Source organism: Vombatus ursinus, unplaced genomic scaffold (genome assembly GCF_900497805.2).
Source record: "Vombatus ursinus unplaced genomic scaffold, bare-nosed wombat genome assembly UNPS02005659.1, whole genome shotgun sequence".
Lineage (NCBI taxonomy): Eukaryota > Metazoa > Chordata > Mammalia > Diprotodontia > Vombatidae > Vombatus > Vombatus ursinus.
Window position 1 is genome coordinate 23,692,752 of NW_020945437.1, and position 25,369 is coordinate 23,718,120.

The window sequence follows — 25,369 nt, forward strand, 5'->3', positions numbered from 1 at the left end:
ACCTGTAAGTGCCGGTTATTGTTACTGCCTCTGGTAGGTGCCTTCTTATGTCAATGAACTCCTAATTGCCAAATCCAATAGCTTTTTTTTAAAAATTAACTTAATTTATTTCAATTAACAACAATTTATTTTCTCTCCCTCCCACTTCACCCCCGCTTGGAAAAGAAAGAGAAACAAAATCCACATTACAAAAATGTATAGTAAAGCAAAACTAATTTCCTGTTTGGTCATGTCCAAAATAAAGTCTCATTCTAAACTGAGTCCTTCACCTCTCTCCTGGGCAGCATGTTTCATAATTAGCCCTCCTGAACCGTGTTTGGTCATTGCGTTGATCAGAGTCCCCAAGTCTTTCAATCCAATAGCTTCTTGTCAGACTTCATCCTTCTTGACCTCTCTGCAATTTTTGTCAGTTCTAAATGTTCTCTCCACCCTCACCTTTTCAAACAGCAATCCCACCTGTCCTCCTCCAAGGCTGACAACTCTTTCTCCATCTGTGATCATCTGTAATTGGCCATGTCCTAACCCCTGGGCATAAATTATCCCAGAGAGCCCTGGGTTCTCTTACCTTCCCTTGCTATATCCTTTCTACTGGGAATCACATCAACTCCCACACATTCAATTTTTGCAAATGACTACCATCCCTAAACCCTATCCTGAGGCCATAATAGGAAAGTCCCCATACACATCTCAGACTCAACATTTCCAAAACTAAACTCTTCTTCTTCACTCCAAACTCACTCCGCCTCCATACTTCCTTGTTTCTGTTGAGAGCAACACCCATCTTTCAGTAACCCAAGATCACCACGAAAAGTGTCATCCTCAACTCTTCCCTTTTCTTCATGCGCCCCCATATCCAGATGTCAGAGTTTTATTGATTCTACCTCCTTAACAATCCCATACCTATCCCCTTTTCTCCTTTCACACAGCTACTGTACCCTTGGGCAGACTCTCTTTATTTCTTTCCTGGATAATTTTAAAAGCCTCATGTCCAGTGTCCTAGCTCTTAGTATCTCTTCTTTCCAACCCTCAGCCCTCTAATCAAAAATATCTCCTCTTTCCAGCATCACATAGCACTTAGTTCTTGTTTTATCCTCTCATTATAGTCTTTTCTGTTCTACAGTTATTTAGCTAGTGTGATCTTTAAGGTTTGTAAAGCGCTTCACTTACATCTCATTTGATCCTCACAATCTTCCTTCTGAGAGAAATTAAGCAACTTGGCCAGCCTCACGTAGCTAGTGTCTGAAGCATCATTGGAACTCAGGGCTTTCTGACTCCAAGTCCAGTGCTCTGGACACTATGCTACCCTGGCTGCCTGCTCTATTGGTCATTCCATGCACTTTCCCCCACCCCTCAACACCTCCAGACCATAAGCTCTAGGAAGGCAGGGGCTGTGTCACATCTAAACTTTGGATCCTAAACTCTGCACCATGTAGCTACTTAATGTGGTTGTTGAATGAATGATGGAACACATTTGCAAACAGTCTCGAACCGTTTTGACATTTGGGGCTGCCAGCATTGTGCCTGTTTATAAATCATGCTCCTCAATATGATTCTAAGTTCCTTCAAAGACAGAAACTGAGTCTTCCCTCAGTGCCCCTACAGGAATCCTGTCTCCCCTTACCACATCTAGCACAGGGATGGCCATACAGCTTGTGTTCTATAAAGGCTTGCTGTACTGAGTTGAAATGCCCAATAGAATATGGAAGAAATCAGGAACTGGAAATGAAAAAAGGTTCATATTGAGCTCTTCAGGAAGCCAAATACTCAACCAGATTTATTACAAGAACTGAAGGGCAGCTAGGTGGGGCAGTGGATAGAGTACCAGCCCTGGAGTCAGGAGGGCCTGAGTTCAAATCTGACCTCAGACACAAAACACTCATTTGTGACCCTGGGCAAGTCACTTAACCCCATTGTCTAGCCAAAAAGAAAAAAAAAAAGAACTGAAGGAACAGGGAGTGAAAAACCTAAAGGAAGAGCCAAAGGACCCTGGCTTTCTCAGCCTGAAGAAAAGACTGAGTAATGATGGTGATGATCTCTCTGTCTATAAGGAAGGAAAGAGACAGAGGAAAGAGGTGTACGTTGTAGTAGTATACAAAAAATATTGGTGCGTTTGAATTAACCATGTCTTCTGCTTGGACTGGGGACTCCCTGAGGGTGACACCCGGGGACACCTAGTTCTCCTGAGAGGAGAGATCTATTTCCCCTTAAGACAAGGGCCTCATTGAGGTCAGGAATTTATTATCCTCACTATTTCCCCCTAGGAGGTGCTCAGCACGGGACTCTGCCCCAGGCTTGCTCTGTCCATATCCCTGACTGGGTTTCTTTCTCTGCTGAGTTTCTCTCCTTGGACGTTGGTGATTAGGATCTCCAGTGTATTAGGTATTAGGGAAAAGGCCTTCTTCAGACTGGTCTATTTAAGCCTGTTCTTAACAACAATGAAAAACAATCATGGAGGGATTGAAGGTTTAATCATTATCAGCACTAGACAATTTCTACCCAGCAAAGGACATAGCTTCCCTCTCCTGCCTGCTTCTGGCTTCCTGACCCAGTCTCCCCAGGGCCCCCCCCCCTCCCCCGATATCTCAGATGCCCCAGGCCTTGAAGCCAAGCCGAATGAGAGTGAGACTGACTTTCCAACCTCTAAAAAGTTATTCTGAGCAAGATCCTGACCTGGCTGACCCCCACCTCCAGACAGGATCATGGAAAATTATAGCAGGGAGCCATATCCAAATGCAACATAGAATGTCAGAGCTGGAAGGGACTTTGTTGATCATCTAATCCAACCACCTCATTCTTATGCAGGTGGAGAAAATGGAACTTGTCCAAGGTCAAAGACCAAGCCAAGTTAGGACTCAAGGCTTCTGACTTTTATACTACCACCTTGGCCTGGGTTTCAGCAGAAAGCCCTTGAGTTAGATCTCAAGAAGGACTCCTCCCTCTCCTCTTAATAGTATTTTATTTTTTCCAATTATATGTAAATATAGTTTTCAACATTCACTTTTAAGATTTTGGGTTCCAAATTTTTTCCTCCCTCTCCTTTCCCCTCCCCAAGATGGCATGCAATCTGATATAGGCTATACATGTACAATCATATTAAACATTTCCACATTAGTCATGTTGTGAAAGCAGAATCAGAACAAAAGCGGAAAACTACAAGAAAGAAAAAAAAAGAGAAAAAATAGTATGCTTCAAAATGTATTCAGATTCCATAGTTCTTTCTCTGGATGTGGATAGCATTTTCCATCATGAGTCTTTTGGAATTGTCTTAGATCATTGCATTGCTGAGAAGAACTAAGTCTATCAAAGTTGATTATCTCACAATGTTGCTTTTACAGTATACCATGCTCTCTTGGATCTGCTTACTTCACTCAGCATCAGTTCATGTTAAGTCTTTCCAGGTTTTTCTGAAGTCCACCTGCTCATCATTTCTTATGGAACAATAGTACTCCATTACATTCATATACCACAACTTATTCGGTCATTCCCCAGTTGATGGGCATCTCCTCAGTTTCCAATTCTTTGCCACCCCTATAAATATTTTTGCACATGTGGGTCCTTTTCTACTTTTTTATGATCTCTTTGGGATACAGACCTAGTAGCAGTATTGATGAATCAAAGGGTTTGCACAGATTTATAGCCCTTTGGGCATAATTCCAAATTGCTCTCCAGAATTGTTTGATCAATTCATAATTCCAATGCTGTAGTGTTCCAATTTTCCCACATTTTCTCCAACATTTATCATTTTCCTTTTTTGTCATATTAGTCAATCTGCTAGGTGTGAGATGGTACCTCAGAGTTGTTTTAATTTGCATTTCTCTGATAAGTAGTGATTTAGAGCCTTTTTTTCATATGACTATAGATAGCTTTTATTTCTTCATCTGAAGACTGGCTGTTCATATCCTTCGACCATTTATCAGTTGGGGAATGACTTGTATTCTTACAAATTTTTCTCAGTTCTCTATATAATTGAGAAATTGGACCTTTATCAGAAATTGGTAGTGAATTGTTTTTACTACAGTAAAAATTGTTTCCCAGCTTTCTGCTTTCCTTCTAATTTTGGTTGCATTGGCTTTGTCTGTGCAAATTTTTTTTAATTTAATGTAATAAAAATTATCCATTTTGCATTTCATAATGTTCTCTGTCTTTTTTTTGGTCACAAAGTCTTCCCTTCTCCATAGATCTGACAGGTAAATTATTCCTTGCTCTCCTAATTTGCTTCTGGTATCTCCCTTTATGTCTAAATCAAGTATCTATTTTGCCCTTATCAAGAAGAACTCTTGAATGAGGAAGATTGGCAGGTATTGGAGAGGGGTGAGCCTTTGGGAATCTGAAAAACCTAATATGATCTTGGACTTCATTAGGGAAAGCATAGAGGGAGTTTCTAGCCACTTGGCAACCCATCAGCACATGTTAATTAAACTGTTTATCTTCTCAAAAAAAAAAGAAAAGGAAAGACATAATATCCAGAACAAAGGAGGTAGATTTAAAGCCAGTGGTCAGTGGAAAGAGTGATTTTGAGTCAAAGAGCCTGGTTTTAAATTCAAACTTTACCACTTACTAGTTTTGTGACATTGGATAAATTACTTAACTTCTCTGGGAATCAGTTTCTTTTGACAATCTGTGAAATGTTGGAGTTGGACTAGATATTTGAGGTCCAGACTCAAATCTTCCATCCTATGTTAGTTCCACCTTCCACTGCCTTGATCAGAACACATCTGGACTATTGTGTGCTGCTCTGGGGACACATTTTGCCACATTTTAGGAAAGGCATTGACAAGCTGGGAGTGTCTCCAAAAGAGTGTGAATGAGATGGTGAGGAGACATGATGCCACACCATAAAAGGATAGGAATGAGGATATTTATCCTCGAGAAGAGAAGATTTAGGGGAAACATGATAGTATTTGAAGTATTTGAAGACTGTCTTGGAGAAAAGGGATTAGATTTGTTTTGCTTGGCCCCAGAGGCTAGAAATAGGAACCCTGACTGAAGAGTGCAGAGGCAGATTTCAGTTGGTTGGAAGGAAGATACTCCTAAAGGTAATGGGCTGCCTTGAGAAGTAGTGGCGTCACCTCCTAGTGAAGAGCTTCCAGAAGAGACTGGAGGACTTGTCAGGGATGTTGTAGAATGGAATCCCGACCAGCTGCTATGGAGAAGGGGGTGGAGAGGAAGGGAACAAGCTTTTATTAAGTGCCTACTATGTGCCAGGCATTGTACTAATCACTTTACATACATTGTCTCATTTGGTTCTCTCAACAACCCCGGGATTAACCCCATTGTTGAAGAATCTGAGGCAGAGCTTAAGTAGTTTTTCCTAGAAGACTTATCAGCTTGGTACTTTCCTAGACTTTCTCTACAATGTCCCAGAAACCTCTTCACCCTGGAAGCTCTTTCCACTCCTGTACTTCACATAAGTACCCCTCTCCCCTGTTGACTCTCCCTCTGATTAGCTGTTTCTTCCTGAACCTTCATTGAAGCTCCTGACCTGCCTGGGGTAGGGGTGGGGGTGGGGGTGGGGGTGGGGGTGGGGGGTGTGGAAATTAAGTCACCTGTTTGCCAATAAAAAACCCAACACCCTGAATTAAGTTCTAATCCTGGCTCTGACACAGAGTTCGCGAACGAACTTCTGAAAATAATTTTCCCTCTATTGAGCTTCAGTTTCCTTATTTGTAAAATTGAAATAGATTATTTCATATAGAGCTGATGATCGATAAATAGACAGAGACAGACAGATAGATAGATAGATAGGTAGATAGATAGATAGATAGATACATAGATACATAGATACATAGATACATAGATACATAGAGAGATAGATAGATAGAAAGTTCCCTTCTAGCTCTTAAAGGCCACAATTTCTAACTCTGGGGAGTGTTCCCTACCCTCTCCCATCCTAACCCTAAACTGACCTCCAGGTCCCATGGGGCGGGAGGTGGCAGGGGAGGGAAGGAAGGGGAGGGCCAGGGATTCCTCACTCTACTGTTACCCTAGAAAAGTCTAAGGAAGCTGAGGCCCAGATGAGAGGGTAAGAAGGGAGTAGGTTAAGTGCTAAGCTTTCTGGCTCTGGCCAGAAAACAAGCCCAGCCCTGCACTTCCCCACCACCCACCCACCCTAACAAACCCATTGAAATGGGCGCTGGTTCTCTTTGAGATTGGCACTGGGGAACCAGCAGGCAACTTGGAGGGAGGAGAGTGTGAGCAATGGGTCCAGAGGGATGGGATGGGACGGGATGGGACGGGGCGGGACGGGGCGGGGCGGTCAAGAAACCAGAGGAGAAAAAAGTTAGGCTCTGAAGAGTCCTGAGCCCAGAACAGCTGTGGGTGAAGCTGGGGAACTTAGAGGATGCAGAGAAAATACCTAGAGGTGGTCCTGGAAAGAACTCTAAGAAATCTGCTGTGAAAGAGCCCCCAGGGGCGCTCAGGAAGAAAGAAGGCTGGCTTAAAGAGATCGAGCCCGGGTCCAAGAGTTCTGGAGGACAGACTTGCTGGGAGGAGATTGGGGATCCAGTGCAGAGAGAACCCCGAGGGCAATCACGGCGGGAGAGAACCCCAGTGTGGGGAGCGGATCGAGCGAGGAAATAGATAGCTGAGCGGAGATCTACCTATCAGAGACCCCCAGCGGGGGATCACACTGGAGAGACCGTGAAGGGCGATCACTTGGAACTAACCCTGAGAAGTATGGCACGAGGAGAACTCTGAAGGCGATCATTGAGGGGGAGAACCTTAAGCAACGTTTTCCTAATACTGGAGGACTTGGAGGGGGTGGAAGAGAGAGGGTCGTGGAGAGCACCTAGAGAGGCTTCGCGCGGGGATCGAGCTTGGTTTGGGAAAGCGTGGGCTTCCCGAGGGCAGCGCTGGCACAGAGCACCTGGCGCTGAGCAGCAGCGAAGGAGGAGGACGAGGAAACAGGAGGCTGACTCACGTGGGCCGGGGGGGCACAGGTGAGGCTGCAGTCTGGACGAGCAGGGGCGTGAGCCTGGATCCCGGACTCACAGCATACGCGCACGCGACTCCTCTCCAAGGAGCTGTGGTCAGCTCCCGGGCAGGTGTGAGGTCAGGCGAGGTCAGGAGCTGGGACCTAGGCATAGGCACACTGATGGGCGCAGGAACAGGGAAAACAGAGCGGAGTTGCTCTAGAGAAGCCTGTCCTGATTTCTGCCTCCCCCTTCCCTTTCTTTGTCCTCTACTGCAAGCACAGGCTAGAGACTCGGGATGGTTTCCCTCTCCTTGCTGTGGTGGAAGAGATCTGGGCTAGAAGGTAGGAGACCTAGGTTCCTCCACTAATTTGCTCTATGATCTTGAGTAAGTTACTCGAACCCGTTCGTCCTCTTTGAGGGGAAGGGGTGGGGGGGGGAAGAATAAGGGAAATAGGCATTTACATAGAGCCTACTATGTGCCAGGCATTATGCTAAGTCTTTTTTACAAATATACTTCCTTTGCTCCTTACAACAACCCCATGAGGTAGGTGTATATCCCCACTTTAGAGAGGAAACTGAAGCAGCCGTTAAGTGACTTGCTTGCCCACATCCAGTGTCAGACGCTAGCAGTGTAACTCTGGTCAAGTCATAGCCTCAGTTTCCTCGGTTGTAAAATGGGGATAAAAAATAGTACTTACCTCCCAGAGTTGTGAGGATCAAATGAGATAATATTTGTTTAAAGCTTAGCACAGTGCCTGGCACACAGTAGGCACTATATAAAGACTTATTCCCTTCCCCCTTATTACTTACATGACTAATAAGTGTCTGAGGTTGAATTTAAACTGTCTTCCTGTCTCCAGGCTCAATGTTCTATCCACCTAGCTACTCTTTGAATATTTTTCTCTTTCCTTCCCGAGACAGAAAAAAAGGATTCCCAATTCTAACTTGTTTCCTTCCAGGAAGAGTGTGAAGAGAAAGCAGGTATTGGGTATCTACTAGCAGAAATCACAGAACGTTAAGTCACAGCTAGAAGGGACTTAGAGCATATCTCGTCTCTACTTCCACCCATATCCTCATTATACAAATGGAGAAACTGAGGCCCTAAAATGGAAAATGTCTTATCCCAGGTTACACAGCAAGCCAGTGATGGACAATCAGGATTTAGAACCCAGGTTTCCTGACAGCCAGTCCAGGTCACTAAAGCTGTCTGCTGTGATTCATTAAATCACCAGCTAAATTATTCAACATCCCTGTCCTTTTGTCACACCCTTACCCCACCCCATAGGATTCCATCCAGTCTGAACGCCTTTGAAAAAGGAAAGAATTTTTAAAAAAGGGAGGGGGGGAAGATGTTGACTGACAGGAGCAAACACCTTGAGATTCTCTGGGCTTCTTTCACTTGGGCAGATATTTCTACTCCTCAAAGCTCTTTCCCAATACCTCCTCTTGTTTGATTTTCAAACAGCTCTACACTACTGCCTCTCTTAAGTTAAGTCATTTAATGTCTTTGAGCCTCAGTTTTCTCAAGAAGGGAAGCTGAGAAGGACTTGGGCTCAGTGGCATTGAGTGACTTGCCCAAGGTCACAAACTCATTAAGTGGCACAGCTAAGTCTTAAACCCAGATCTTTTGACTCAAAGTCCAGCTCAGAATTCTTTCCACTACACACATTGCTGTTCCTCAAAATTTCCCCATTTCACAGGTGAGGAAATCGTGTTAGAGGGGGGCCATAGTACCTGAGAGTTGGAAGGACCCACAGGGGCTTCCAGTCCAACCCCTTAGATTAACAAGACAAGTCACACAGATGCCCCTTGAAGTGCTTTGCCTAAAGTCCTGCACACACACACACAGCAAGTCAGTTGGCAGAATTAAGGTTAGGACCCAAGTCTTCTGACTTTAAGACCCTTTCCACTGAACCAGGTTATATGAGGAATGTGACTATATGACAATATGAAGAATATAAAGAGAAAAACAGATGCTGTCACTTGGGGAGGGTGGAGCCCGAGGTCCTTTCTTGATTGGGAAGGAAAGGGAGAAAAAAGATTGGAGGGAGCTCAGGACAAAAGATAAAAATGTGGAAATCAACCTGAGAAAGGAGAAAACATGGTATGAAAGGAAGACTATAGGCTGTCTGTTAAGGAGTGGCTTGAGGTGGATGCGTGAGTGTGCCTGCCCAACCCCCAGTCCCTGGGCACTCACCTAGAGGGTGTTACTAGTGACTTGGACCCAGAATGTTTACCTTTTAATGCAAAAGGGATTAACTTCCTGGGATTAACCCTACCCTCTCTACCTGAGCAGCTCTTTACCTTCTTTTCTGATGTCTCACTGACTTTTCCTGATATCCATCAACCAATCAGCAAGCATTTATTAAACACCTACTCTGAACCAGGTAAGTGGAGCACTGGACAAAGACCAAAACAGCTTGCTCACAAGGAAAACACACACACAAACACACACACACACACACACACACACCTACCTATACATATATAATGTGTGTGTGCTTTATATATTTAAACACTTTGTTATTCAGCCATATCTGATTCTTCGTGACCCCATTTGGGGTTTTCTTGGCAAAGATACTGGAGTGGTTTGCCATTTCCTTCACCAGCTCATTTTACAGACTAGGAAACAGAGGCAAACAGGGTTAAGTGACTTGCCCAGTGTCTGAGGCTGGATTTGAACTGGGGTCTTCCTGACTCTAGGCCCGGCATTCTATCCACTGTGCCACCTAGCTGCCCCAATTTTTAAACAAACATGCATGCATACATATTTGTGTATATATACATATACACACATAATTTATACACATTTGTGTGTAACTGGACCTGGAATTCCATTGGCTTAGGGAACTCCCAGGTGAGGAAACGCCCTCTACCAATGTAGATAGGCATCTTCTTTACAATTTATAGGCCTAGGAAATTGTCTGGAGAACTAAGAGGTTAAGGCTCTTGCCCAGGGTCACACAAGCGGTATGTCAAAGGCAGGACTTGCACCCAAGGCTTCCTAGCTTTAAAGCAACTTTTTTTTCTTTTTTCTTTTTTAATTCAATTTTATTTTATTTTCAGTTCCAGATTTTTTCTCTCTCCCACCTATTGAGAAATCAAGAAATATAAAACCATGAAATCATGTGAAACAAATTTCTGCATTATCCATGTTCTTTTTTAAAAAATGAAAGAAAGAGAAAGAGTATGCTTCAATCGAATTATAAGTCCATCAGTTCTCTTTCTGGAGGTGGATTGCATTTTTCGTCATAAGCCCCTTTGGAATTGTGGTGGGTCATTGTAATTAATGATCAGGGTCACTAAGTCTTTCACATTTGATTATCTTTACAATATTGCTGTTACTGTGTAAATTGTTCTCCTGGTTCTATTCACATTACTTTTCATCAATTCATATAAGTCTTCCCCAGTTTTTCTGAAACCTTCTCCATCATTTCTTATGGCACAGTAGTAACCCATTGAAATCATATACCACAACTCTCACCCTTCGGGTGGCTTTGCTTAGTTGAGTTTCTTGACAAGCTTTTTTAAAAATTAGATTAATGTTCCACTGCTCCCCTCTGTTTTATGAGATGATCTTGCTTAAAATCATCCATTATCTTTCTTCATAAGATTTTTCCAAATAGTTTACATTGTAAACCAGTGTGCCTTTGGCCTTCATTTCTTTTTTCTTGGCAAGTAAGTCAGATATGCTAAAGTGTTTTCTGGCTTCTTTTTATCTTCTTATTGTGACAGAAAATTTAGATTGGTTAAACTTCTGTATAAGATTATTGTAATTGGTGTCAATGTTATTTCTGTTATCCATTTCCCAATTTTCATTGCCAAATGTTTGAAGACTGAGTTGTTTCCATTATATGCCATATCTTTTTCTTTGTTCTTACTTTTTTCTTTTTTTTTTAACCAATTCAGACCTTTAACCTGACAAATCAATGGTTAGACTCACATAGACAGTTAATTAAGGATTAAGGATTAACTCCCACATCAAATAACAATTCTTTTTCAGTCTGTTAAAATATAACCTGTTTTATTTTTGTGGTGTTATTTGATTCTTGACATTTTCAGCATCTGCCAATTATTTTCTGTAAAAAAGACTCATAATAGTGTGCCATAAGTTAGGGCAAAATTTGCAGCTTCAGAGGAAAGTAGGAAGACCTCTCTGAATTGAGGAAGAGTGAAGTGAGCAAAACCAGGAGAACATTTTACACAATAACAATAGCATTATAGAGAAAAACAACTTTGAAAGACTTTAAAATTCTGATCAATGTGAAGACAAAGCATGATTCCAGAGTTCCAAAGATGAAGCGATGAAGCAAGTTATCCTCCTCCTGCTAGAGAGGTAAGGGACTTAAAATCCAAAATCAAACATGACTAAAGTAGGAATTTGCTTTGCTAGACCATGAGAGTTTTTTGTGGATTTTTTACTTGTTTATTTGAGGAGTTGAGGATAACAGGGAGAGAGAATAAACATAATAAATGCTTGTAAAAATAAATTAATTTAAAAAAAAAGAAATCATATACCACAACTTGTCCAGTCATTAATAGGCATTCCTTCAGTTTCCAATTCTTTGCCACCACAAAAACAGCTGCTATAAATATTTGTACATATAGGTCCTTTTCCTTTTTCTTTGATCTTTTTGGGGGTGTATAGACTTAACAGCAGAATCACTGGATTAAAAGAATGCACAGTTTAGTAACTTTGGGGGGCATAGTTCCAAATTGCCCACCAACCCTTCATTAGTGTACCTATTTTCCCACATTCCCCTCCAATATTTGCCATTTTCCTTTTCTACCACTTCAGTCAATTTGATGGCTGTGAGGTGGTACCTCAGAATTGTTTTAATTTTAATTTGTCTGATTATTAGTGACAGAGCAATTTTTCATATAACTATTGAGAACTTTGATTTTTTTTTCCTTTGAAACTGTGGGTTGATGTGCTTTGACCATTTATCAATTGGGGAATGGCTCTTATTCTCATAAATTTGGCTCTGTTCCCTATATATTTGAGAAATCAGACTTTTATCAGAGAAACTTCCTGCAAGGATTTCCCCCCAATTTCCTACTTTTATTCTAATTTTAGCTGCACTGTTTTTGTTTGTGCAAAAAAAATTTCCACCTTATATAATCAAAATTATCTATTTTACCTCCTATAACCTTCTCTATCTTTTAAGTCAACTTTCTTTTTTTTTTTTTTTTTTGGTTAGGCAATTGGGGTTAAGTGACTTGCCTAGGGTCACACAGCTAATAAGTGTCAAGTGTTTGATCTGAGGCTGGATTTGAACTCAGGTCCTTCTGACTTCAGGGCTGGTGCTCTATCTACTGTGCCACCTAGCTGCCCCTCAACTTTTTATTTACTATTTCACCACTACAATCTGGCTCCTACCTCCATAATTAGATACTACATAGTACTGTTACCACCACCCCCAATCCAGCAATAACTACTTATATTGATTAAGTACAAATGCATTAAATGGTGAGCTCTGTGGAGCCTCAAAATGACCTGGAGTTTTCCCCCTTTCCATGCCTTTTCTCTAAGCATGAATTGCCTTCCTTCCCCCTGTTTCCCTGTTGAATTCCTTCTAGTCCTTTAAACCTCAGCTCATGAGCTACCTCCTCCAGGAAGCCTTCTCTGTCTCCCTAGTTAGTGATGACCTTTCTCTTTCTTGGATCTCTTTGCACTTCCCCAATATGCTTATCCTGCATAATGCTTTATCTGTATTTATGTTTGATTACATAGTACAGACTGAGCTCCATTAGGGCAGAGATTTCATCTTATTAAAACATCCGCCTCCCCAGCCCATAGGCTGCTTGTTGGTCTCCCTGACTCAAATCTCTTCCCAATCCAGTCCATCCTCCACTCAGCTCCCAGATTGCTCTTCCAAAAATGGAGGTCTATGTCACCTCCCCTATTCAGTAAATTCCAGTGGCTCCGTATTACCTCCAGAATAAAATATGAAATCCTCTATTTGGTTTTTAAAGCTCTTCAAAACCTGGCCCTACTACCTTTCCAGTCTTCTTATAATTCTGTTGCTGAGTCATTTCAATCATGTCCAACTCTTGGTGACCCTATTTGGGGTTTTCTTGGCAAAGACACTGGAGCGGTTTGCCATTTCCTTCTCCAGTTCATTTTACAGATGAGAAAACTGAGGCAAACAGGGTTAAGTGACTTGCCCAGGATCACATGGCTAGTACATGTCTGTGGCTGAATTTGAACTCAGGTCTTCCTGACTCCAGGCCCAGTCCTCTATCCACTGCACCACCTAGCTTCCCTCATTCTTTTACCCTCCTCCACACATATTCTTAGATCCGGTGATACTGATCTTGCTTTTCCTTACACCAGGCACTCTATACTATCTCCCTCCTTTTCTTTGCCTCCTGGTTTCCCTAGTTTCCTTCAAGTCTTAGCTAAAATCCTACCTCCTGCCTTTCCTAGTCCTCCTTAATCTTAGTACATTACCTTTAAGATTACTCCCAATTGTATTCAGTATATTCCTTGTTTGTACATAGTTGTTTGCATGTTGCCCCCCCCTTCATTAGACTATAAGCTCCTTGAGGGCAGGGACTATATTTTGCCTTTCTTTGTATCCCTGGTGTTTGGTACAGTTCCTGGCCCATAGTAGGTGCTTAATAAATGCTAGTTGCTGGCTAACCCAATGCTTTTTACACAGTAAGTGCATAGTAAGTGTTTGATTGAATGGGTTCAGACAGATTATTTGGTAAGTGCTCAAAGAGAGGGGAGGGAGAAACAGAGGGGGACAGAGTGGAAAGAACCCAGGACTTGGAAGTCAGAAGACTTCAGTTTGGGTCTTAGCTCTGCTATCGACCTGTTGTGTGACCCTAGGCTGGCCCTCATTTTCCCCATTTGTAAAAGGAGGGGTCTGGATTAGATGTGACCCTAGGATGAAATAGAACTCGATTAGGTCTTGAAAGCTGATGAGGCTTTGGATATAGGGTCAGTAGAGGGGATGACACCCCCCTCCCCAGGAAGTCACTCCAGGCATGGGGCACTTTGTGAGCAAAGCGACTACAGTGACCCTGGGATGTTTTGGGGATGATGAATAAGGGTGTAGCAATAAGGAGGAAGGGAAAGGGGGAAGTCTTGGTTCCTTCATGTTAGGTCAGGACTGGAAAGAAGCCACAGAAAAGGGAAGTAGGAATGGGGTGAGAGGCCTTGTGGAGGATCATAGGGCTGCTTCCTTCCTGACGCTGGACAAAGTTGTTGTTGGGCCCCCAGAAGTGGGGCCGGGCAGCAAAACCTGATGCTGGACAGAGAGCGGTGAGGCTGGACACTAGTGCATGTGGATCTGCCTTTAAATGGGACACCCCAAATCAATGACCTCTTCTAAGAAGCCTTCCCAGACTAACTCCATGAGACTCCATAGTTTTTCTCCACAGAGTCTGGCTGTCATTGGAATCCTCTTTAGAAGGCTTGGTAACTCTTTCCACCTTCATGCTTATTATATATCTCCTTTAGGTCAGGGCAGAAGCTGACTCCCCAAGATGAGGAGTGGGGCTCCCCAAGGACCATGTGTCCCCCTCAGACCCTCAGGTTCTCTGAGGGCAGAGGTTATCTCCCCGTTCATACAGGGGTTTCCTGAAGGCAAAATCTGTGTCTTTCTCCAAGACAGCAGGGACAGGAAGGTCCCTATCAATAAGAGAGTGTGAAAGAAAAGGAACCCGTCTTTAGAGAGATAGCCTTGGCTACCCAGCCGAACGGTGCAGTGAGTAGAGTGCTTTACTGGAGTCAGCAAGGTCTGAGTTCAGATACTTCCTAGCTATGTAACCCCGGGAGTCATTTCACCTGTCTCAGCCTCAGTTTCCTCATCTGCAAAAGGGAGCTAATAATAGCACTGATTTCACAGGGTGGTTGTGAAGCTCAAATGAGATGGGGCAGCTAGGTGGCACAGTAGATACAGCACCGGCCCTGGAGTTAGGAGGACCTGAGTTCAAATCCAGCCTTAGACACTTGACACTAGCTGTGTGACCCTAGGCAAGTCACTTAATTGCCTTACCAAAAAAAAAAAAATTCAAATAATGTGTAAAGTGCTATACAAATGCCAGCTATTGCTACTGCAATATCATTGAGGTTGAGTTCCCAGCGTACACCACCCCCCACACACACACACAGTTCTTTACTCTTTCTGTCATTCAATAATGAAGTCAGGTTCTATCATTTTAACCTCTAGTAATTGGGGGTCACAAACATGCCTGCCTGGCTAGAGAGAGAGGTGCTAATATCTTGGAGCTGTTTGGGGAGAGGGGAGGAGAGAGAGAGAGCACGCGCGCGAGAGCACACAGGTATGAAAACAGGGCCCAGAACCAGTCTGAAGTGACTGAGCTGGAGTTGGGTTTCATAGATAGATCATGTAGCCTACCCTTTTGTTTTACAGAGGAAGAAACTGAGGCACAGCACAGAGAAGGGACTTGCTCAAGGCCACCAAAACTTGTAAGTATCCCATAGGGCACTTTAACATAGTAATAGCTAGCGTTGATACAGCCTTTAAGGCCTACAAAGAGCTTCATGTGTTAACTCATTTGATCCTCACTATGATCCTGGAGGTAAGTGCTCTTATTATCCCCATTTCACAGATGAGAAAACCAAGGCAAATAGGAATTAAATGACATGTCCAGGGTTACATGGCTAGTAAGGTCTTCCTTACTAGCTTCCTTACAACTGAGGTCTTCCTAATTCCCAAGATCTGTACTCTAGCTACCATACCACCTAGTTGCCTCCCCTTTAACCTGGATCTCCTGACTTTGAGCCCAGTGCTCTTTGCATTCTGATACCCTGCTAGCTGGGCCTGGAGTGGAAGGGAACTGTAGAGACACTCCCCCAGGACTCTTCACAAAGCCCCCATCCCTCCTCAGTCTTCATCCCTCTGTTTGCCCCATGGCCTGATCTTCTCTGGGCTCTCCTTCAGTATTCTTCTCTCCTTCCGCCCACCTCTGTTCCTGTTTAGGTCAGGCCTTTCTAGAGCCCAGTTCTTCCAAGTACCAGCCCTCGAGGACTACACTCATCCCTCATACCTCCTTCACAGCTTCTCAAAGTCATAGAACACATAAAACTGCAGAACAAGGCTCATGTCTTGCCCTAGAACATAGAACATGAAAGCAGACAGAATGCTTCTAAGCCACAGGATGTCAGAGCTGGGAGGGACCTCAGATCATAGAATATCAGAGCTGGAACAGAGCTTAGAACACAGAATGTCTGATCTGGAAAGGCCCCACATTAGGACTTGAGAATATAAAACAATGAATTCAGAGCTGAGAGGGCTCTTCAGATCTAATACAAACTCTCATTTTACCAAAAAGGGAATTGAGACCACAAGATCTGTATGGAGGACTCCTGACTTCCAGCTCGAAGGTCTTCCAATTGCTCCTCTCCTCTTCCTCACAAGGTCCATGGTCTCTTGTTACCATTACAATTTTGTTCCTCTTATTCTTCTTAAAGATTTGTTCTTGACTTCATGAGTTCCCCATGAAACCACAAACAGCCCCAGAAAATTGGATTGCCTTAAACTCATTATTATCACTTTTAAAGTGTTAATTCATTTGATCCTCACAACAACCTGGGGAGGTAGGTACTATTATTATCCCCATTTTATAGTTGAGGAAACTGAGGCAGACAGGTTAAGTGACTTGCCCTGGGTCACACAGCTAGTGTCTCAGATTGGATTTGAACTCAAGTCTTCCTAACTCCAGAAACAGCACTCTAGCCACTTCACCACCCAGCAGCCTCCAGAGAAGAGAAATCTAAGGAATAGGATCTGGGAAGGGTTTCTGAGGAGTCAAGGAGGGTGAGAGGGTGCCAGATATACACGGCTTTGATTTTAACAGTTCATTTCTGGGACCTGTCTAGGTTCTTCCATCACCAAAACTTGATTCAGCTGAGTCCATGGAAGGAAGTAGGGTGGGAGAAATGGCAGAGCCCATAGCCTGGGGCAGCTATGACGCAGTTAAAGTTCTGATACTTGATGTGTGACCTTGGACAAGTCCTCTCCCCTCCCTAGCCCTTAGCTTCCCCAACTACAAAATGAGGGAGTTCATCTGAATGACTTCTGAGGTCCTTTCTAGCCCTGAGATTCTGTGATTCTATCAAAGCCCTGGGGGTGCTGACATTCTGTGTTCTAATAAGGTCCTTTCCTTCCATAGAATCTTTGATTTTATGAAATCCTCTGTTATACCAGCCTGGGTTTGAGGCTGTGGTCTGTGTTTTGTTTTTTTGGGGTTCCTACCACCATCATTTTTCTGTCTTTTCCCTCCCCACCCTCCCTCCTCTCTCCTTGCTAGGCTTTCTGTCCCATCCATCTCCAAGAAGTAAGGAGGAGGGACAGAGAAGTCTTGGGAAATTAGGTAAGGAGGTAACAGAGCCCAGGAGAAGCCTCCTAATTGGGACCATAGAAGTTAGGGTTGCTAATAGGTCAAGGGCTTCTAGGATTTCAGAACTCCAGGGATCTTGCTTTTCTTTTGATTTCAATCAATTGGTAAACATTTATTAAGCACAAACTATGTGCCAGGCGCTGTACTAAGTGCTGAGGATACAAAAAGAGATAAAAGACAGTCCTTGCCCTCAAGAAGCTTACAATCTAACAGGGAGGCAACATGCAAACAAATATATACAAAGCAAGCTATATACAGGATAAATAGAAAATAATTAACAGAAGGAAGGCACTGGAATTAAGGGGTTGGGGAAGGCTTCCTATAGAAGAAGGGATTTTAGTTGGGATTTAATGGAAGCCAAGGAGGTCAGTAGTTGAATGGAGGAGGAAGAGTATTCCAGGCATGGGGGAGACCAGAGAAAATGCCCAGGGCCAAGATAGAGTGTCCTGTTTGTGGAACAGCCAGGAGGCCAGTGTCACTGGATCAGAGGATGCACTGGGGAGTAAGGTATAAGAAAATTGGAAAGGTAGGAGGAAACTAGGTTATGAAGGAGTTTGAATGCCAAACAGAGCATTTTGTATTTGTTCCTGGAGGAAATAGGAAGCCACGGGAATTTATGGAGTAGGTGGCTGACACAATCAGACCTTCACTTTAGGAAAATCACTTTAACGAATGAATGAACAGATTGGAGTAGGGAGTGACTTGTAGGAGGCAGACCCACCAGCAGCTATTTCAATAGTCCAGGCATGAGGTGATGAGGGCCTGCCCCAGAGTGGTGGCAGTGTCAGAGGAGAGAAGGGGGTGTATTCAAGAGATGTTGCAAAGATGAAATCAACAGGCCTTGTCAAAAGATTCAATATGGTATGTGAGGGTGAGAGATAGTGAGGAGTCCAAGATGAATTCTACCTAAAAGTCTACCTACCTTCTACCTACTTCTACTATAAGCCTGCAGGACTGGGAAGATGGTGCTGCCCTCTGCAATTGTCGTGAGGATCAAATGAATTCATATTTGTTAGTGCTTAGCACAGCACCTGGCATATAGTAGGTGCTTTATAAATACTAGCTACTATTATTAGGAGACTGAGACTCAGAAAAGGGAAATGAACTATAAATTTGCACAGCTAGTTAAATGCGGAATCTAGGACCCAAACTCTGGTCTCATGGTTCTAAATCAAGCACTCTCAGTTCAGCTCCTATCTTTTCTTCCTGCAGCCCAGCCAAAGTGGCATATCAACTATAAGGTGCAGACTTTGAAAGATTATGTCAGTTATGATCGAAGGAGGAAATAATCTGGGCTGGTGTCTGATAGGACCCTATAATGTGGCCCTAATTGGGTTGCTCCCAACTTTGTACTTGGAAGTAGGTGAAATAAAGAAGGGGTTCATCAGTATTTATGGAAGATGAGGACAGTTTTGACCTGTAGCTTTGCTAGAGGATAGGCCTTTGGCTTAATATATTTGGGATTATGTGGCTTCAGCTAATCAGTAGCACTAACACTCCAGAATAGAATGCTCCCCCACCTTTCCTTCCTACCTAAATGGCAGCCAGTAGGTTATAAGGATATAGTCCAGGATCTCTGGAGTCCCAATATTCTGCCACAAAGAGGGTCCCCCTAGCTTTTTTTTTTGTTCGCTTTCTTTGTTATATACAGCTTTGTCCCTGAAGTATAATGGACCAGCCTAAACACTAACCCAGAGGCCTAGGCTCTCCCCACCTTTACCTGCTGCCTACAGGTAGCCTCAGAGTAAGAGGAGGGCCAGTTCTCTCCTTAAGTACTGTCAGCAATTGTTGCCTCCCAGCCCAAATGTCTCAACTTCCTTGGATCCCCAATTGTGGGAACTGGATAAGGAGCAATCAGGAAAGTCTTTCTGGAGGAGGTGAGCTTGGGAAGGCCCTGAAGGAAGGGAAGGCTCATGGTTGCCACATCCTTTGCCAGAGGAGAGGACATGAGGGTGTCCCAGGAATGGGGGAAGGGTCATCTCTTTGTGCCTTGTAGACTGAGAGATTTAGAGAAACATCTTTTTGGGGGAACTCTTTTGCAGATACCATTGCTGATGAGAGAGTGGAGACAGGGCCCTCTCCACTGAGCAGATAAAACCCAGGCTGAGACAAAGCCTTCTTCCTCCCCCTATCTCTCTTCAGGTCCTGACTTTCTCTTTCCCTAATAACAACCTTTCATATTGGTGATCATAAAGCTCTTTGACCTCCATTGTCTCATGTCATCCTCAACAAGTGAGGTAGGCAGAGCAGGAGGTATTACCCCCATTTTGTAGGTAGAAACCTGTTGAGAGGAAGCGACTTGTCCATACAACTGTATTAGCAAAAGAAAGATAGGTAGCTGGAAAGTTCAGAGTAGATGCACTAGCTATCGCTTTCCATAAAATCAGAATGAAGCCTGCAGGTCCATTTCATAGTTAAGCAGACTGAGGCACAGAGAGAGAGAGAGAGGTACTCCAAGATAGCTGGGGAATTACACAGCTACTGCCCGGAAGATCTGGCCCATTCTCAGGATGTCCAGGAAAGCTGGGCTTCTTCAGGAAAATTTTCCCAAAACCAAGATGAATATCCCTACAAGAGTGGGGAAAAATAGGAATGCCTTCTTAGGCCCAGCCTCTTCATGCTCAATGGAAAATTCAATTGAGCAAACAGTGCTTTCTGTAGAGCACTGTGCTCAACGCTGGGCTACATAAAAATTTAGATAAAGCCAGGTCCCTTCCCTAGTAGGGCTTATTACAATGCAGGATCTCACAGGGGAAGTGAATTAGAGAGGTCCAGCAGAACATTATGTGAGGTCTGGGAGGAGAGAGAAGTCTTTATTAACTAGGGGACGGGGGACGGGAGTCGTGGAGGAAATCAGGGAAAGCTTCCTGGCGTTCTGAGCTGAGCTTTAAAGGATGAGTGAGAATTCAACGGTCACAAAAGGTGAAAGAACATTCCAAACACAGAGAATGGTCTGAGCAAAGGTATAGAGGCTGAAAATTATAGGGTAGATTTGAGGGACAGAATTAACCATTTTGACTTGTGTATAGAATGTGTATAAGGGAGGAGGTTGAGGCAAGGCTAGAAAGTAGGTAAGGTGATACCAGGTTGTGGAAGGCTTTGGACGTCAGAATAAGCAATTTGAATTTTGCTCAGCTAGAAATTTTCTGTGACCAGACCTATGCACAAGAAAGATTATTCTGGTAGTAGATACAGAATGGATTAGAGAGGGGAGAAATCAAAGGTGAGAGGGCCTATATGTTATTATAATAATGGCTATTATTATTATTATCCAGGATAATTGTAATTATGGGGACATACCACATCTCATACTGAGTAGAAAAGTGGAGATATTTGGAGAGATACTCTAGGCCTTGGGCCACTTAGAGCTAATCTAAGTCCTTTGGCATGTAGCCCTGGCTTTCACTTTTCACTGTTGTTCAGTCATTTCAGTTGTGTCCAACTCTTTGTGACCCCTTGTGGGGGCTTCTTGGCAAAGATTCCTCCATTTTCTTCTCCAGCTCATTTTGCAGATGAGGAAACAGAGGCAAACAGGACTAAATGACTTGCCCAGGGTCCCACAGCTGTTAAGTGTCTAAGGTCAGATTTGAATTCAGGTCTTCCTGACTCCAGGCCCTGCATTCTATCCACTGTGCCACCTAGCTTCCCCTAAAAATAAAAATAGGATATTATTATTAAGAACAATAATAATAACTAGCACACACTTAGTACTTTTAAGTTGTTACAATCTTTTCCAACCCTCTTTTCATTTCAGATGAGGAAATGGAAGTCCAGAGGGGTTTAGTGATTTGGACAAGGTCACACAAGTTACCTTATTTTACAAATGAGGAAACTGAGGCCCACAGAGGAAGAATGTTTTGCCCAAGGTCACACAAACTTCAGACTAACCAAAGTCTAGAAACTAATATTAATCCTTTCTGAAATACTATAGTCCTCTCAATTTAAAAAGTTGCAAATATTATAAATATAAATATTAACCAGAATTCATAATATGCTATAATCAATACCTTGCACCCAATCGATCTGTCAACTAGACTTTTTTTAATTCCTCCAGTGTGGCCAGCCCCTTGCTTGGCTACCTTGGAGGAGATGGGAATAAAAAAAGACAGACATACTGCTTTGGGGCAGTTTCCAGTATTTCACTGAGTTCAGAGAAGACTCACGTAGTTGAAACAGAATACGATAAGTACAATATTGTGGGGTTCAGACTCTAGCAAGGATTCTTAACCTGGCATGGGCGAATTTGTTTGAAAAAATATTCTTAAAACCACATTTCAATATAATTGGTTTCCTTTGTGACTATATAGGATTCTATGTATTTTATTCTATGCTTTTAAAAGCATGGTGATATAGAGAAGTGGTCCATAGAATTTTTCAGACTGCTCAAGATGTCTGGACACAGAGGTCAACAAGGACTTTATCAGGTGCTTACTGTATGCCCATGGGACACTTTGAACTAAGTGTATCACACACATCTCTAACTCAGTATGTCCAAGACAGAACTTGTTATCTTTCCCCCAAAAGCCACCTGACCTCAGAACTTCCCTACTTCTGTCTAGGAAACTACACTATTTTACCATGGAAAGTCACCCCGCAACCCTAAGAGCCATTATAGTCAAAAAGTCAAGTCAATAAGCATTTATAAAGAGTTTTCCACTGCCAGGCTTTTGCTAAACACTGGGAATACAAGCAGATAGATAGTTCCTGCTCTCAAGAGGTTTACATTCTAATGGGGGGAATGCCACTTGTAAAAAGAAACAGAAAATTGGAGAAGTTTGGGGAGGGTGCAAGTAGGTACCTTCAGGGTCCTGGTAGAGGCCAGAGTGGATCCCAAAGAGGAATGAAGGAGGGAACATGGCTGGTCTGGGCAAGTTCCTTAAAATAAAGGTTCTCAGAGAAACAAAAAAGGTTAACAACTTCCAATCTAGGGGCCATAGAAGGCAATGAAAAGAGAGAGCTCTGTGGGTTAGAAAGGCTTCCTGGAAGTGGTGGGACTGAATTTGGATCTTTAAGGAAGGGGGAAGGGAACTGATGTTTATAAGTACCTACTATGTGCCAGGTGCTCTACTAAGCACTTTACCTGTATTTGATCCTCACTACAACCCTGGGAAGTAGGTGCTATTATTATCTCCATTTTACAGTTGGGGAAACTGAGGTAGACAAAAGTTAAGTGACTTGTCCAGAGTCACACAGCTAGGAAGTATCTGAGGCCAGTGCTCAATCCACTGAGCCACCTAGGTAAGGTTAGGTGTGATTTCAAACAAAGAAGAGAAAGAAATATCTCTCTCTCTCTCTCTCTCTCTCTCTCTCTCTCTCTCTCTCTCTCTCTCTCTCTCTCTCTCTCACTCACTCATCAGTTGGTGAGCTCAGCATCCTCTTCCTACCCTGCTGCTGAGGCCTCCTAGGACCATGGAGACTCCCAATGGGACAGAGCCTTGGTACGAGAGCCTGCAGGCAGTTCTGAGAGCCCTGAATGCCACACTCCACAGGAGCCTTCCTTGCCGACCAGGACCAGGACCAGGACCACTGCTGGGTAACCAGACCCAGGCTCCCCAGACTGGCCGAGATGACAATTCCTACATGTACATCCTCTTTGTCATGTTTCTCTTTGCGGCCACAGTAGGTAGCCTCATCCTGGGCTACACTCGCTCCCGCAAGGTGGACAAGCGCAGCGATCCCTATCACGTCTACATCAAGAATCGGGTGTCAATGATCTGATGCTGTGGGGATGGCGAGGAGGTGGACCCAGCCCCCTGATACTGGGAGAGTCCTGAGGCGCCGGCTGGCAAGTGGGATGCCAACATTCCAGCCTTTCAGATTCTGAGGCTGAATCTGGCTAGACCAAAGATCATCCTAGGATTTAGAGCTAGGCCTACAAGGTCCAACCCTCTCACTTTACAGATTGTGGACACTGAAGCCCAGAAAGGGAAAGCGGTTTACCTGAGGTCACACAGGTGACTCAGTCCCTCTGTGCTCCCATGTGTAATTCAGTTCACCAAACATTCACTGCTCTGTTCACAGTGCTGTGGTCGGACACAGCAAAGAATATGACACAGTCCATGTTGCCATATACCTTATACTCTGGTAAAGGAGACATGTGCACAGATAATCATAATACAAAGTAGAATATGCTAAGGACCATAATGAAAGTACCGACACAGGGCCGGATGGGCAGAGGTACTCAAAAGGAGAGAACACTTCTAGCTAGGTGATGATCAAGGTTGGCATCTGGGTGAAGGGGAGGGGGTGGAGGAGCAGGGAAGACTTCCTGAAAGAAGAGGCAGCACTTGAATTGTGTGTGTGTGTGTGTGTGTGTGTGTGTGTGTGTGTGTGTGTGTGTATCAGACAACGCAATCATAGAAAATAAGGTCTGGGCCACAAGAGGCAGGCATGCCATGACGTTGCAGCACAGGAGACTCAGAAAAGCCAGTTGAGAGACCTGATGGCAGTCTACTCTGGGAGGCAATTGCTGTGACCAGGCATTTTCCTAGCAACAATGAACAAAAATGAGTATATGGAAGAAAATGATCTTGAGAGCAGCCAAATCTGCAGTGGGAGGCCCAGAGGCATGGTGCAGTCTGATTGAGGTGTATTGTGGACATAACAGACAGAAGACTGAGGAATTTGGGGATCTCCCCCAGTTGCAGCTGCCTTAGGCTCTGGGGTCAGCACTTCCTCATTGTGAGTTAATGTCCACTCCCTGTTAATTTCCGAGTTTCGCAGCTCAGGGTTTGGATACCATCTGGGTGTCTCAGGAAAACGGGGGTGCCTGATTGGCTCTATTTGTCTGTATCTGGGTAGCAGAAGTGAGCCAGGGGCATGGCACATGCTGCTCTGATGACATTAAGTGACCTCTGCTGATTTAGCTGGTCCTACAAATGTCAGTCTGAAGCTCTCCCTCTCCGTCTCCCTCATAATTAAGGATTAATTTAAAGGAAGAGCCTGACATTTGTGGAGGATTTCAAAACAGAGCTATTGAGAGAGGTGAAGGAAGTCCAGGCAAAGGGAATAGTTGGTAAGCAGGGCCACAGAAAAGGGAAAGGATGAAACTTTGGTTCACCTCATCTGGTTAAGACATAGAGTACGTGATGGGGAGCAGTACAAGAAAGCACTGATAAAGGAGGGCAGACTTCAAGGCTCGAAAGACTTTGAATGCCACAGTGAGGAGTCTGAACTTTGCCCTGCGGGCTATTTGGAGCCAGAGGAGAGAGATGGGTTCTTAAAAGCTGTACTTTGGGAAGATGAGCATCAGGGTGTGAAGGAAGAGAAGAAGGACAATAGACAATCATATACCTCACTCCAGAGTTTTAGAAATCCCAGCCTGGGCCTCAAGAGCAAGTAGCTGAGATAACCAGTAGGCACACTGAGCCAGATGCCTTGGCCACCACCTCCACTGTTCCATCCTCGGGAATGGAAAAGGCCATGTTCCTACCCACCAAGCTTCACGATGTCACCTTTGACCATCCAGCAAGAAATTGGTCAGAAGGACAGGGGACTGACGCCTGGTGGATGGACTGAGTCAATAATGGAAAAGAGAAGATCGGGGGCACAAGGGGAGGCAGAGAGGAGAGAATCAGTGGACTGAGCTCCTGGAATATCTTCTTCCATTGAAAATAATAACAATTCCTCAAGTCTGTGTAAAGCTTAATTCTTTTCAAATCTATTTTTATGTGCCTTACCATTGGATCCATAGAAACTCCCTGCAAGTAAGTAGTGCCGAGGGGGTTATTTATCCTATTTGACAGATAGACAAACTAAGCCAAAGTGAGTACCCAAGATATTTTCCCAAGAATATGGTAGAGCCAGGATTAGAATCTGGGTCACCTGACACCTCAGTAGGGTTTAGGCTGCATAAATAGAAGCCCAGCCTCCTGCTCAAGGAAGTAGTAGTTTCATTGTCCTATGTCCAGCTCAAGACCCCATTCTGATGTATTGTTTTCAGTTTCAGGCCACCTTTAAGGACACTGGCAAACTGGAGCATATGCGGAGAAGGGTGACCATGGGAAAGGAATTAGAGATCACACATTGTGAATACTAATGGAAGAAACCAGGGATGGTTCTCCAAGAAGCAATGTGCT

At 43.8% G+C, this 25,369-nt stretch overlaps 1 protein-coding gene across 4 annotated transcripts; it reads left to right on the forward strand.

The window, feature by feature from the left end:
- The first annotated feature begins 6,287 nt into the window (after window positions 1-6,287).
- Window positions 6,288-24,939, forward strand: KCNE3 (potassium voltage-gated channel subfamily E regulatory subunit 3). 4 transcript variants are annotated; one of them, XM_027848167.1, is made up of 4 exons: window positions 6,289-6,938; window positions 7,196-7,255; window positions 15,302-15,357; window positions 22,649-24,939. In XM_027848167.1, exon 4 carries the CDS (start codon window positions 22,701-22,703, stop codon window positions 23,007-23,009), a length of 309 nt encoding a protein of 102 aa, XP_027703968.1. In that variant the 5' UTR covers window positions 6,289-6,938; window positions 7,196-7,255; window positions 15,302-15,357; window positions 22,649-22,700; the 3' UTR covers window positions 23,010-24,939. The 4 variants fall into 4 exon arrangements, with proteins under 4 accessions (XP_027703970.1, XP_027703968.1, XP_027703966.1 ...); XM_027848165.1 differs by lacking the exon at window positions 7,196-7,255; XM_027848168.1 differs by lacking the exons at window positions 6,289-6,938; window positions 7,196-7,255 and adding an exon at window positions 11,018-11,250.
- The last annotated feature ends 430 nt before the right edge of the window (window positions 24,940-25,369 follow it).

Bases quoted from the DNA above. Each gene is read 5' to 3' on its own strand.
- KCNE3 (XM_027848169.1), top strand. From the start codon at position 22,701: ATGGAGACTCCCAATGGGACAGAGCCTTGGTACGAGAGCCTGCAGGCA.